Source organism: Desmodus rotundus, chromosome 1 (assembly GCF_022682495.2).
Source record: "Desmodus rotundus isolate HL8 chromosome 1, HLdesRot8A.1, whole genome shotgun sequence".
Classification (NCBI taxonomy): domain Eukaryota; kingdom Metazoa; phylum Chordata; class Mammalia; order Chiroptera; family Phyllostomidae; genus Desmodus; species Desmodus rotundus.
In genome coordinates this window covers 175,812,287-175,828,319 of record NC_071387.1, presented here as the reverse complement: position 1 = coordinate 175,828,319, position 16,033 = coordinate 175,812,287, and the positions used below count along the sequence as shown (strand labels likewise).

The following is a 16,033-nucleotide window of genomic DNA, read 5'->3' as shown; positions in this document are numbered from 1 at the left end:
TGAAAAATATAAGCAACAGACATTCTTATCCCACCCCTGACCCCTCTCCAACTTTCTCTTTACTGCTCTCTCTGCTTTCGTGTTTTCCAACATTGCCACCATCCTATTCCAGATGTTGATCTCACTTAAGCCCCATATCCAAAACTCACCAGTTTTTGTCCCTCTTTATTTAGTTTCTCTTGAGAGATAGTTACTCAGATGGGCCACAGAATGCAACCTATGACTTGATTCTCTCAGTTTGCCAGTCTCCTACAGGGACAGGGTGGCAGTAGAGTCTTGTGGTTGATTACAGACTTAGTAGGGGCCATAAATATCTATCCCTTTGAGCAGTAACAAGTATATTATATATACTTGCAGAGTTGAGGGAGTGGAACACTGGTGATTAGTAAGGAAAATGTTTTTTTGTCAGCCATTAGTGCCCTACAAATTAATTGGCTGCTCTTTTTCTGTACACAGAATCTAGATTGATTTCACTAAAATTAAGGTAGGAAATTAATTTTTTTTGCAGTCATGTAGAAATTGCCTAATTCTAAATGGAATCTATTCTTTTTTCCTGTTAATTCTTTTACCATATAAAAAAGGTGTACAATATCCAAAGAGCAAATCTTACTTGTTGTAACTACTGTGTCACGAGTTCATTTAAAAATGTATTAATCACCCTGGCTAGTGTGGCTCAGTGGATTCTGTGCCGACCTATGAACCAAAGGGTCACTGGTTCAATTCCCAGTCAGGGCCCATGCCTGGGTTGCAGGCCAGGTCCCCAGAGGGGGGGCATGTGAGAGGCAACCACATATTGATGTTTCTCTCCCTGTATTCCTCCCTCCCTTCCTCTCTCTCTAGAAATAAATACATAAAAACATTTAAAAATGTAATAACCACTTTTATCTTATAGGACAGACTATTCGAGAGAAAAGAATTGTAGAAGCAGCAAGCAAAAGAGAAATAGACTATGAAGTAGGGGGTATCCCAACAGAATGGGAAGGTAAGTTTCTGCTTTTTGTAGTATCTTCTGGAAGGCAAATTGTTTAACTATATACAAATTCAATAAGAGAACATATAATTACATGTTTATTGTTTGTGCAAAAACTTTTAAAATCTGAATCCATGAAACTTTTTTTAAACATTGCATTTTTTTGAAAATTGTGGATATGCCACATTTTAGTAAGAGAATGCACAACAGTGAAGTGGCGAGGGAACGCAGCTTTGAGTTGGCCAACAAGTCCGTATGGTATTTCCTATAAAATGAAAGATACATTTTTCATATTCACCAATAACTTTATTGATTTGGATATTTTGAGTGTGTTGGCTGTCTCCCACATGGTATAACATTGATTGTTCTTGATTAATGTCTTGATTTGATTGCTATCAACTTCATCTGGTCTATCTCATCATGAAGCATCATTGTCCAACAAGAAATCTCCAGCACAAAACTTCACAAACCACTTTGGACACATTTGATCAGTCACAACACCTTCTCCATATACTGCACATATACTTTTCACAAATATTTTTTTGCATTTCAGTTGCATTTTTACCTTTCTTGAAATAATTAATATGCTGAAAGTTTTGCGTATTTTCTTCCACCTTCATTAAAATAGCTACACAAAAATTCACCAATTTTGATGTTTTTTTTTAATGTACACTGATATGACAGGTGTCACAGTAGAATCTAACAATATTGTTTGGAATGAAGTTAAAGACAATTAAGCGCTAGTAGAGCCATCTTACAGAAAAAACAAATGAAGTTTTTGGCTAACCCATATCATGAAAAGAACTGTTAAGCATTTGTAGAACCGGGACTAGGACAAGCAAAGCTCCAAAAATAGAAAACTGAAGAAGGCACTCAGTTTCATGTGCTGGTGCTGTACTTGTACAAGTGCACTTGGTACCCACATGAATTTGAGAAAGTAACTCATACTTCTATCTTGCTTTTCCCTCTTTATAAATTGTGGATAATACTTGCTGTAGATACCATTTGAAGTATTTGTTCAACTTACCATGACCCTGTTAGCTGACACTCTTTATGTAGACAAGTATGGACACTTGATCCCTATCAAACATTGAAGTTAAGGTAAAAGATCGGAGAGATAAAACAGTAGGAGCTTTCTCTCAGTGTGGCTAGAACAGTAACATTTGAACTTGATAGTTTGTAGGTGGCTATCTTTAATCTACTATCTAAGCTTTGTTGTAGAAAAAGCTGATCTACTTAGAAGACAACAGAAACCAATCTTCCAAGAGAAGTAAATAGCAAGACGCAAAATATTTCCTAGGTTTCCACCATCTTTCCAGTTCCCAGTTTTATTTCTCTGAATGAAGTTCAACGACAAGTCTGCCTTTGAGTTCTAAGAATCACCCCGTAGCCTTGTTATAAATTTTCCCGTTTTCCTTGCCTGTTCTTAGTTTAGTACCTGGTACATAGTAAGTGCTCAGTAAATATATATTGACTACATGAAATCTAGCTTAAGCTAGCTTTTGTTATTTACAACTAAAAGAACCTTAACTAAAATACCAATACCTGTCTTAAGTATCACTTAACACTTTTCAAGTGTTTACCTGTATGCCTGGTGTTATGACACTGCTTTCATAATCATTATATAATTCAATCATCATAACAATCCTATGGGGTAGACACCTGTTATACCCATTTAATAGATAGGGAATCTAAGGTCTAGAATAATTATACAAATTGCCTAGGTTCTACAGCTACACACTCTAAGCAGTAGATTCATTGCTTCCTGGTGGGTATAGCACAATATATATGTATATGTATATATATAGTAGCTCTAGGCATTGCTACTTTTATGCCATCATACTTCCTTGGAAATATCTTTTTCCATTTCTTTTTATTAGCTATGAAAATACTAGAACTATGAGAAAAGAACATAAAAATGGGTAGATACCAGAGACTTTTTGAAGAAATACAGAATATAAACTGGAAACTTCTAGGAGGAGTAAATTGAGCTTTCTTATTTTATCAGACTTTTCCAGTGTTGTAAGCTACATTTGTAATTCTCCAGTAATGTTTGTGCCTTCTTAAAATTAGCCTATTTTATCACTTTCCCCAACAATAGTACAGAATTAAAATGTTTATAGAAATAAGTTATAAATAAACAAGTAGGTAATGAATGACTAATTTTTTAGCCTTTAAGACTTTCAGAGCATTAGAATGAAGTTCTAATGCTTTTTATGGCTCTGTCCTAATCTATTAATTCAGCATAACTATCCCATAGGGCATACCCTAAAAACAAATGTATCAACCAAACACTGAAACTAGAATTAGTTTTGTAGTGTTACACATCAATTAAATGTAAAAAATAATAACTTCATACCATGAAAAAGTAAATTAAAATATACACAAATTCACAAAACACTATATACAGGAAGGAAAGAAAAAAATATCTTTTATGGTAAATAGTGTCAATACCAAATGAATCTGAAGTACTTTAGGTCCACGTGAATAGTATATTTGTCAATTATTAGTAGCAAAGTACAGGTACCCACAAGCTACATATCTACCACAGTATGTATTAGACAGTGCCCCTTTTCATTAATTTATTTAGTAACTAATGCTATGTTGAGCACCTCTGCATTCATGGACGTTCCATTCTGGAGTGGGAGGGGAAAAGACAATAAATCAGACAAATAACTATATAGAATGTTAAAGAAAATAAAGCATAGAAAGGAAATAGTGTTGGAGAAGGTTTTGCAATTTTAAGGAGTGTAAGGAAATGACCTTGCTAAGAAGATGACCGTTGAATAAAGACAGAAGAAGGAGCTAGCCATGCAGATAAGTAGCAGAGGAGCATTACTGGAGAGCAAGTGCAAAAGCCCTGAGGCAGTAGCATGCTCAAGTGTTTTAAGGAACAGCAAGGAAGCCCAATGACTGGAATAGTACCAGAGGGAAAGTAAAAATAAGGTTAGAAAAGTAACAGGATGCCTAATCATGTAGGGTGCTATAGGCCAGTTTGAAAAGAATAGTCATATGTTCTGAGTTATAATTCACAAGATGACTATGGCTGCTGCTTTGCAAAGAGACTGAGACAAAACATGGAGACAGGAGGCTCTTGTGATAATTCAGGCAAAGGACAATTGTGATCTGCACCCAACTAACCATGGGCATGGAAAGCAGCAGTTGCATTCTGGATCTATTGTAAAAGTAGAGCTGATGACATTTGCTGACAGATTGGATGTGGAATGTGAAAGAAAGAAGTCAGTGATGACTTAAGATTTTGGGACTTAACCTGGAAAATGGAGTTGCTATTGACTAAGAGAGGCAAGACAGTGGGAGGAGCAAATTTTGGGGAGGAGATGGAATAAATTTTGGAAATGTTAGGTTCAAGATTCCTATTACATTAGTACATCCAAGTAGAGATAGTAAGTTGTATATAATCCAAGAATTTAGTGGAAAAGTTTGGGTTGCAGATAATATTTGGGAGTTGATAGCAAATAAATGGCAAGTAAAGCCAGAAGACTGGATGAGATTAAAAAGGGAATGAGTGTAAATAGAAAATGAGAAGTTAAAAGACTGACCCCCCTGTTGGGAACCACCCTGCCTGGTTTCACAGACTGTAACCCCCCATGGCTAAGGCTGAGTGAGAGACCTTGGGACCATAAGCCACTAAGGAAACAAAGCTTATCTCCCTGGCAGGAGCACTGCCTCTGCCCACTTTACTTCATCCTGCCTGGCCCCCAGTGCATGACCAATTAGCCAATGATGGGTAAGAGTCCTCAAGAGAGGGATGACCTAAGACAGACACGGTCACAAGGGGGCCCTCAGGGAAGGACTTGGGGGGCTATGGAGAAAGGGGGTGATGGACCCTTGCCCCTCAGCTTTGACGTGGCCTGAGTCCTCATTCTGTCTGCAAGAAGTCTCCTAATCTTTTGGCTGACTTACTTCCCCTGCTCGAACCAAGCCTGAAACAATGCTGGAGGTGGGTGTGGCCCTGTGTTGGAAAGGGTGGGTTCCCCGTGACATCTGGCCTAAGAAAGAATTCATAAAATCCTGTGAAACCTGCCTTGCTAATACCCTCAGTTTAAATGATAAGGGTCCAAGCATGAAACGAGTTTGTTTCCCCAAAGTTTTATGGTCCTTTAGCCATCTGACCCTGACTCAAAATAAGCCCTCAGAGTTCTTTGAATGTTACTGATTATTACTGCCTGACCATGATTGATGAGCTTTCCATATATGCCCTGTATTCCTATGCAAATTAAACCAATAAAAGCCTGTCAAGGCAAGGGTCGGGGCACTCTCCCCTTGAGAGAGTGGCTCTGCCATCCCTTTTCCTCCACAAGACTCTGTAGTCTGTATGAATTTGTCTCGTCTCAGCCACAAGGATGCAGACACTGCTTGCTGGTGTCCACGCCACCCATCCCCTACTCCCCCAGGTTCTCCAAGTTTTACAGACAAGACAAAAGAAGGAACAGCCAGAAAAGTAGGAGAAAGCAAGGACAGTGTTAGTGACAGAAGCCAAATATCAAGGAGGGAAAAGTGATCAACCATGTCAAATGAGAACTGAGAATTAACTCTTCACTTTAAAAACAGGGAAGTCAGTGATCCTGACAAAAATAGTTCCATAGAGTATTAGAAACAAAAAAAGAGAGAGAATTTGGAGAGAATGAGTGTAGTAGACAATGCTTATGAGGAGTTAGTTTATCTGTAAAAGAAAGGAGAATAATGAGGCAGTACCTGGAGAGGAAAGTGGAGTCAAGAGAGTAATCTTATGTTTTGTTTTATTGTAAAGACAGAAGTAACTGAATTTTGTAATAGTGATGGAAAAGATCAAGTCAGAAAGAAACTATTAATGATGCAGGAAAGAGAAGGTTCTTGAGAAGGCAAGGCCAAACAGGACCTAGTATATATGTGGAATACTTGGCCTTTGACAAGAGCATGGAAAGTTCATCTACTGTGATAGCAGAGGAGTATAGGAACATAGAGGAAGGTAGATAGGTGGTAGTGAGAACTTGTGTGCATTCTGTTTTGATTCCTCCAAATGAAACACAGGCAGGTTAAATAACATCCGAAGTGCAAACAGCAGCTACAGCCAACATTTGAACCCAAATTGTCTCCAGAGTTTTTACTCTTATTATTATAATATTGCCTGCCTCATTAATAAACTGGCTAATTCATAAATATCCTTCAAGTTTTAGAGTAGACATTGATTCCTTTGGAAATCTTTTCTGACTCCCATCTCTCACCCTCTGGTGCTAATTGGGATATTCCTTTTTCTTGTTTTTTCTTTCACTTTATGTTTCCCTCAAGCATAACACTTAACACATTGTAAAATATTCCCTGTGTACTTATCTACCTCTTCTCCCTAGACTTAAAGATTCTTTAAGGATAGGGTCTTTACCCTGTTGTCTTTGTAGTCTCAGGGCCTACCTCAATAACTAACGTAAAATAAGTGCAAGCTCTATCAATATTTGTTGAGTGAATGCATTTTAAATTGAAAGCAGATAAGGAAGAGACATTTTGGGGACTTTGCTGACTTGCTGGAAATAGCCCATTCTCTCCCTCTCTTTCTGCTCCCTTCTCTCTCTAAAAATAAATGAATGAAATTAGTTTTTAAAAAGAAGCAGAAGTAGATGGAGTTTTATGATTTCAGATCTTACATTAAGTCTTTAACTCATTTGAATTTATTTTTGTATATGGTGTAAGAGAGGTCTAGTTTCCTTTTTTTTTTTCCTTTGCATGTATCTGACCAGTTTTCCCAACACCACTGTTGAAGAGACTGTCATTACTCTGATGTGTACCTTTACCTCCTCTGTGGTCATAGATTAATTGACCATGTAACTAAAAATTTGTTTCTTGGCCCTGTATTCTGCTCTATTGATCCATGTGTCTGTTTTTGTGCCAGTACCATACTGTTTTAATTATTACAGCTTTGTAATATACTTTGAGATAGTGGCCTGCGATACTTCCAATTTTATTCTTCTTTCTCAACATTGCTTAGATTACTCAAAGTCTTTTGTGGTTCCATATAAATTTTAGGGTTATTTGTTTTAATTATGAGAAGAATGACATTAGTATTTTGATAGGAATTGCATTGAATCTGTAAATTGCTTTGGGTAGTATGGTCATTTTAACAATAATAATCCTTTCTACCCATAGGCATGGTATACCCTTCCATTTATTTGTGTCCTACTCAATTTCTTTCTTGAATGCCTCATAGTTTTCAGAGTAAAGGTCTTTCATCTCCTTGTTAAGTTTATTCCCAGGTATTTTATTCTTTTTGATGCAGTTGATAATAGGATTGTTTTCTTTATTTCTCCTTCTGATTGCTCATTATTAGTGTATAGGAACATGACAGATTTCTATATGTTAGTTTTATATCCTGCTACTTTACTGAATTTTTTTATTAATTCTATTAATATTTGATGGATTCTGTAGGACTTTCTATACGTAGTATCATGCCATCTGCAAAGAGTGACAGATTTATATCTTCCTTTCCTATTTGGACACTTTTTATTTCTTTTTCTTGTCTGATTGCTGTGGCTAGGTCTATGCATCTCTATGTTCATTGCAGGATTATTTACAATAGCCAAGATATGGAAGAAACCTAGTTGTCCATCGATAGATGAATGGATAAAGAAGACGTGAGCCCTGGCTGGTGTGGCTCAGTGGATTGAGCACTGGCCTGCAAACCAGCGGTTCACTGGTTCCATTCCCAGTCAGTGCACATGCCTGGGTTGAGGGTCAGGTACCCAGTAGGGGGTGCATGAGAGGCAACCACACATTGATGTTTCTTTCCCTTTCTTTTTCCTTCCCTTCCCCTCTTCTAAAAACAAATAAATAAAATCTTAAAAGAAAAAAAAGATATGATACACACACACACACAGGAGTATTACTCAGAAATAAAAATGAATGAAGTCTTGCCATTTCTGGCAACAGAGATGGATCTGGAGGATATTCCGCTAAGTGAAATAAGTCAAGCAGAGAATAATAAATACCATATGGTTTTACTTATATGTGTAACCAAAACCAAAACAGATTTATATAAACAGAGACCAAACAGGATGGTAACCATAAAGGAGGAGGTGGGGGATTGGTGAAAGGGGAAGGGGAAAATAGTCAATAATATTGTGATAAGTTTACACATGACAGATGATTACTAGAATTAGCAGGGTGATTATATTGCAAGGTATAAAAATGTTGAATCATTGTGTTGTACACCTGATGATAATATGACCAATTTAAGATTGTATATCAATTATATTTAAATAAAAATAATTTTTGAAATTTTTAAAAATAAAGAATAAGTAAAAAAATTTTTTTAAAAGACATTGAATTACATTTTTTTTAAAAAAGAAATACATGAAAGAGCACACCACAGAAATTGGTTCCAAACATACAGAATACTCAGATAAAGATTCAGCTGTGGGAGATAGAATAGTATTAGCAATTGAACAGTCTTACAAAGTTTCAGAAACTCTTTTAAGTTTAATCTATAGCATGAGGTCGTCTTCTTATACAGAGCTTCTCAAAAGCTTTATCTATAATTCAGATGCAATTTTATCTTCCAGTTTTGTTCCTTTTTTGTTGTTTTTGCTAAGTTTAAGCTTGTTTGCTGTTAGCAATAATAAACATTATTTATGTGAAGCCTAAAATACATATAAAATAAAATATAGCAGGAAAATCAGAAAGATCCTGATCCAGTATTTCTTTTTAAAGGAAAGTTAAGCTTTACCAATCATATATACTCATTAAAATGTAAGAATAAAACTTTAGAATAAAATCTGGTAAAAAATTACTTTTTAGATATACTATACCATACCTGACTTTCATTAACACAGTTAATAATGAACATCTTGGTATAAAGTGTCATATGTATTTTAATTGGTGAGCATGTTTTTCTCAGGCCACAGGAAATCCCCACCAAGAATTATCACAGTAAACTTCTTAAATTAATGGACAGAGCATGATACTGTCCTTGTCCCAAAATCAGAAGACATGGGTTATATTCAGGTCCTTCTGTGACCATTTACCATCATGGTCATTTAGGGCTAATCAATTTACCTCTCTGTTTTCATCTGTAAAATTAAAAGGCTGGATTGAAAACCCTTAAGGTTCCATCTATCTCTAATGTTCTATGATTATATGACTTTTAGAAAAGTTTCTAATCAACTTTTGCTCCACCAGGGGCTCTGGACCTACTGTTCAACCAAATTGCTTGGCTGGGAATTACAGAGTTGATGGCTAACTCCTGTATCAGATAATAGGATTGCAACATATATTAGTTATCTATTGCTGCATAATAAATTACCCCAAAAGTTAGAGGGAGGCCAAGAACAGCAAATATGTATAATCTCACAGTTACTGTGGGGCAGGAATCTAGGATGGCTTAGGTGAACATTCTGGCTCAGCATCTCTCACAAGGCTGCAGTCAGGGTATTGGCCTGGACTGCAGTCATCTCAAGGCTTCTCTCATGGATCACCCCCTTTCTACCTCATTCATGTAGCTATTGTCAGGCTATAGACGATCTACTTCCAAGCTCACTCAAATGGCTATTGCTTGGCTTCAGTTCCTTCCTGGTATTTGACTGAAGGTCTCAGTTCCTTGATAACTGTCAGCCTGAAAGTCTTGATATCAGATGCTGTTAGTTTTCCAACTTTATTATTCTTTTTTGAAGTTGTTTTTGCTATATCCTAGGTCCTTTTCATATGGAATTTATTTTATATTTTTCTGATTTTAATATAAAGTAGTTATATACATTATTTAACAGCTCACTTTTTTACTAACATTTTTAAAGAAATATCAATATTGATAAATACAGATATAATTCATTCTTTTAACAAATGAATAATAATTTATGGTATTCATTTTTCCCTAAGATTTAAAAACATTGTTTATTCTATTGTAGTTGTCCCATTTTTCCCCTTTTGCCCCCTCCACCCGGCCCACCCCTCTTCCCACAGTCAATCATCTCTCTACTGTCCACGTCCGTTCATCATTCATACATGTTCTTTGACTAATAATCCCTTCCTCTTCCTCCCATCATTCCACCCTCCCTCCTCCCCTCCTATAGCTCTATTTTTCTATGGTTCTATTTTTCTCATTACTTTATTTTGTTCATTAGTTTCTGGTTATAAGTGAGGTCTATGGTATGACCTCACTGATAACTCTTCCACCAACTGGCTTATTTTACTTAGCATGATAGTGTCCAGTTCCATCCATGGTGTCACAAAAGGTAGGACTTCTTTTTTTCTGCTGTGTGGTATTCCATTGTATAAATGGAACACAATTTTTTTATCCACTTATCTAATGATGGGCACTTGGGCTGTTTCTAACACTTAGCTATTGTAAATAGCACTGCTATGAACATTGGGGTGCATAGGTTCTTTTGAATTGGTATTTCAGGATTCTTAGGGTATATTTCCAGCAGTGGAATCACTGGGTCAACAGGCAGTTCTGTTTTTAATTTTTTGAGGAAATTCCATACTGTTTTCCACAGTGCTGCACCAGTCTGCATTCCCACCAACAGTGTATTAGGGTTGCCTTTTTTCTTTAGTAGATTTAGGATATTCAGTTTATCTCTTTCTTCTTGAGAGACACTTGGTAGGTGTGTCTTTCAAAGAACTGTTCATCTAAGTTTCCAATTTTTTTGGCATAAAACTAACCGTAATATACTCTTATTATTCTTTTAATGTCTTTAGAATCTTAGCCATATCACCACTCTCTTTCCTAGTTGTTATGGCTGAATTGTATCCCCTCAAATTCTGTATTGAACTCTTAACCCATAGTACCCCAGGCGGTATTTGAAGACAGGGTCTTTTAAGAGGTAATTAAGTTAAAATTAGGTTCCTAGGATGGGCCTTAATCTAGTACAACTGGTGATTAGGACACACATGTACAGAAGGAAGACCATGTGAAGGCGCAGATAAAAGGCAGCCATCTAAAAGTGGAGAAGAAACCAACCTTGCCAACACCTTAAACTCAGATTTCTACCTTCCAGAACTGTGAAAAAAAGTAATTTTTGTTGATTAAGCCACACAATCAGTAGTGCTTTGTTATGGCAGCACAGGCAAACAAGTACATTCTTGAGTACCGTTTATGATTCAATTTTATTTCCCTTTGTAGGTTATTAGCTATATCTCTTTATTTTATATTTTAGTAGTTGCTTTACATTTTATAGACTGCATCTTCAATATATCAGTCTTTATGTGATTATTCCACTTCATATGGAGCATAAGAATCTTATAAAAGTATACCACCATTTTTCCCTTCTACTATTTTTGTTGATATTGTCACACATGTTGTTATTGTCACATATTGTCACAGTTCTACATATGTTACTACACACTACATTGTTATTTTTATGTAAACAGTGAACTAACATTTAGATTAATTAATTAGAAAAATATGACATATTTATCTGTACTGTTACCATTTGTAATGTTCTTCATGCTTTTTAAAATTTTTTAAAATTTTTATTTATTTATTTATTTTTTATTCAGTTACAATTGTCTGCATTTTCTCCCCATCCCTCACCCCACCCCAGCCAGTCCCACCTCCCTCCCCCACCTCTACCCTCCCCCTTGATTTTGTCCTTGTGTCCTTTATACTAGCTCCTATAGACCCCTCTCCCCACAATCCCCTCCCCACTCCCCTCTGGCTATTGTTACATTATTCTAAATTTCATTGTCTCTGGTTATATTTTGTTTGCTTTTTTCTTTTGTTGATAATTCCTGCTTTTTTTTAGATCCAGATATCTATCTGGAGTCATTTTCCTTTAGTCTGTAAGGCTCCCTTTAACATTTCTTCAAATGTGGGTCTGCTGGTGTTGAACTCTTTCAGCTTTTGTATGCCTGAAATTTATTTTTAAAGAGATTTTTCTTGGTATAGTAGTCTAGGTTGATTTTTTTGTCTTTCAGGAGTTTAAAAATGTTCTACTTTACACAGTTTCTGTTGAGAAATTCTGTTGCTGTGGTTATCTTTATCCCTCTGTGTGTAATAATGTATTTCTTCTTTGACTGTTTTAAAGTTTTTTCATTTTTAAGTGGCTTTGAGCAATTTGACTATGATGTACCATGATGGTGTATCTTGTGCTTATAGCTTCTTGAGCTTCTTAGACCTGTGTATTTATAGTTTACATCAAATCTAGAAAAATTTTACCATAATTTCTTCATATTTTTTTCTGTTATTTTCTGTGCTCTATTTTGGGTACATTTACAGTTTTAGTCTGCTTGGAATTGTCCCACAGCTCGTAGAGGCTCCATTCATTTATGGAGACTTTTTTCTCCTTGGGTGTCATTTTGCGTAGTTTCTCTTGCTGTATCTTAAAGTCCTCTAATCTTTTTTTTTTTAAGTATAAAATTTCTATTAATCCATCTTGAGTATTTTTCATGTTAGACACTGTAGTTTCATCTCTACAATTTTGATATGTGTCTGTTTTATATCTTCCAGGTCTGTACTTAACATTTTAATCTTTCCTCTAGCTTTTTGAACTTATGGAGTGCAATTTTAACTTTTAATATTCTTGTCTGCTAATTCTACTACCTGTGTCTGATTTCAGTTAGTAGTTTGGGTTAGTTGATTCTTTTCTTCTCAATATAGGAAGCGTTTCCTGCTTCTTTGTTTCCATAGCAATTTATGATTGGATATCAAACCTTTTGAATTTTTGCCTATTTGGATACTGAATATTTTTGTATCCCTGTACATATTGTTGAACTTTGTTCTAAGACACAGTTAAGTTTCTTGGAAATAGTTTGATCCTATCAGGGCTGGCTTTTAAGATTTGTCAGGTAGACTGGAGCAGAGTTTAATCTAAGACTAATAATTTTGCACTATTGATGCAAGTAATCAATCATTTACTGTATTTTGGACTACAAGACGCACTGCCCCCCCCCAAATTTGGGAGGAAAATGGGGGTGCGTCTTACAGTCCGAATGTAGCTTACCTGGCTTGCTGGGAGGGGGTGGGTGGTGGTGGAGTGGGGTTTTGTTTCCTGTTTTCCTCCTCTAAAACCTAGGTGTGTCTTATGGTCCGCTGCATCTTATAGTCTGAAAAATATGGTAATCACATACATCTCATCACCTTTGCCATATTTTCATACTTAGAAGTAAGTCACAGGTTCTGCCTTTACTCAAGGGGAAGAGATCACACAAAGGCTTGTACACTAAGAGGTAGGGATTGTGGAGGCTACCTTAGGAGTCTATTCTTTACAGATAATAACATGAACAACCTTAAGAACAATATGTTGAGTAAAATTAGCTAGATGCAAAAGAGTATACGTACTGTAAGATTCCACTTAGGAGAAATGGTAGATAAGGGAAAACTAGTCAATAGTGACAGAAAGTATATCACTCATTGGGGGCTATGAGTAGGTTAAGGTGGGTGTTTGCATACAAACACTAGGGAACTTCTGGCAGTGATGGAAGTACTGTTTATACTGATCATGGTGCTGGTCATAAGGTTGTACACATGGTCATAATTCATGGAATTGCATACTTAAAATGATTTCACTGTATTGTATATAAATTATATCTCAAAGTTGATTTAAAAAAGAACAGTAACAGCAATGAGCATCACAAATTTGTAACTTAAATGTGCCAAATAAATCTATTAATATCCTTAAGGTATGCTTAAGAGTCAGTAATCAGAAAATGACTCATTTCATAATATTTGACAAATTTTCATAATTGAAAAATGTGGATTTTTATAGTTCTTTATGTTGTGTCAACACTCACAACTAACAAAGATTTTTTTTTTTTGTAAAGATGAGGCTTTATTATGATGTCTTTTCCTTGAGTGAAGTAAACACATATTTCTTATATAATATCTTTTGGTTCAGACTATTGATAATCTTTCTACAATTTTAGTTCTGAATGGTTACCTTACTGAATCTGGTAATAAATGTCTCATTTACCTTAACCTCTGTTGACAATGCTTCTAAAAGTATATTAGCTAGTTTCAGTGCCTGTGGAGATTTGTGGAGTGTATGCTTCATAAAGTATTTTCCTGTCTGCTTCTTCTAGTCTCTTTTAGTTATTAATGGGAGCTTTAATCTGCATGCTCACTTTTATGCTTATTATAGTGTGTTATGTTCCAACAAGAGTATTAAAGCTCAATGAAAATCTTACGCACACTGATGAGAGTGCGAATGAACATTGAAAAAGGAACACTAGGATCTTAAGGCGTAAACTGTCCAGTTATCTTGATAAATTCTATTCAAACAATGGTTACATTATAATGAAGACTGATACAGAATCTACCATACAGATACAATTAGCAAAGGCAACATCATTATATAATTTATAATTGGATAGAGGTTCAGTTCCATATTATTCTGAGATTAAAAGAAAGAAATGTAATGATTTGATATTAATGTTTATTTTTATTCCTTCCTCCTCCTACATCTGGCCAACCTTCAGCAGGACATTTCTTTGTTGTATGCAGTGAATGGGAAACTAGGGATGTTATATAAAAAGTAGTCACATAGAAAATTTCCAGTTGTAAACCTTTATGAGATGTATAACAAAGAATGGGCATCAACCATCATCTCATGAAGACATTTCAAGTATCTGGTTATTGTAGATATAAATACACAAATATATGTTACCAATTGCATTTATCCAGATTAAAGATCTTTTTTCCTTCAGCCATTTAAAACAAAGCTAAAGGAAGCTCTTACACCATTTCTTGGAGAATAGTGTCCCATGAAAATGAATAGTCTAAGTGGCACTTAATACATTATCTGAATTATATTACATTCTTACATCTATGAATGAATTTTATAAACTTATCCCAAACCAGTAAGCTTTACAAAACACATATCAGAGTTCCCCCAACCTATTAATCTACCTTGGGATTTTAAAAAGTTATTTGGATTCTACCGAAGTATTTTTGTTTTTTTAATCTTAAAAAATACTGAAAATGCTGTTTATAGACTGATCAATAAGACAAATTGCTGTTTCAATAAGTGTGGCTGTGTTCCCATAAAACTTTTTTTATGGACACTGAAGTTTGAATTCTATATGATTTTCTAATGTCATGAAATACTGTTCTTCATTAGCTGATTTTGGCTTGCAGGCTATAGTCTGCAACCCCTGCCCTACCAGTTGATTTTTCTTAATTAAGTTTTTAATCTAGAATAAAACTGGAGATTTACTGCTTAAACCTTTTCAAGTTACATGACTCATGCTGAATTATTTTAAAAGAAGCCCCTTTTATAGAAAAAATACCTATATAGATAAGTAAATTTTATTTTAACCACAAAGAGGTAATTGAAAAATTCCATAAACCACTTCTTTCCTTGATTGCACAGAGGAATCTTGCTGTTACAAACCTGGATTTTCTAATACAGGTCAAAATCCTATTAAAACAAATATTTTATAATGGAATTATTTTATAATTGAAGTATTCATTCAACAGCTGTATTAAATACCTCTTTCAAGGCATTTAGGTGGTAGAAAAATAAATCTCCTACAGATGCATCCTGCCTTTGACAGCCTAACAAGGATATAAAACCTGTACTACTTATGGCTAGAAATGGACCAAATCAGAAGCTATTAATAAAGACAACGTAGAAAAGAATAACAGGGTTAGAAGTTCAGAAACAGGAGTAGAGAAGGCAAAACACTGGGGCTGTATTAAAAATAGGTACATGGGATTAGTGGAAAAGAAAACAGAGCAGGGAGAAATAACTAATCCCAGGTCCACAGTTGAATGTTGCTATTTCTTCCCCAACAACCATTCAGCACTGGACTTGTCATGAGGATAGGTCCTGGTGTTATTACTTGTATCACAGAAGGCTGGCTGGTGGAAGTAGGTGGTCAGAAGAGGAAGTGAACCCAGAGTTCAGATTTTTAGAGTCAGTTCAGCCAAGTTTGTTTCCCAGCCTGTTACTCATTAGTTATGTGAGTTTAGGCAAGTTACTTTATCTTTCTGAACTCAGTTCCCAGTCTGTAAAATGAGGTCAATAATTCTTATGTTCTTAAATGTAATTACACCTATTTCTCTTCCTAGTTTAGTGTTCTTTGTTGAGTAAAGTTCAAGAGACTGCTTAGTTAGTAGACCATGGGTGGTTTTTGGAGCCA

The 16,033-nt window shown here is 35.5% G+C and overlaps 1 protein-coding gene across 3 annotated transcripts in view; it reads left to right on the top strand.

Annotated features, from left to right (window-relative positions):
• Positions 1-16,033, top strand: part of NDUFAF2 (NADH:ubiquinone oxidoreductase complex assembly factor 2) — a 156,756-nt gene that overhangs the window by 94,311 nt on the left and 46,412 nt on the right. For 2 of the 3 annotated variants that reach the window (XM_024578412.4, XM_053913393.1), the window contains one exon: positions 893-982. The exons of the other annotated variant lie outside the window; for it this stretch is intronic. In XM_024578412.4, coding sequence (XP_024434180.1) covers positions 893-982 — 90 coding nt within the window. The remainder of the gene's footprint in view (positions 1-892; positions 983-16,033) is intronic. 3 annotated transcript variants of the gene reach the window in all.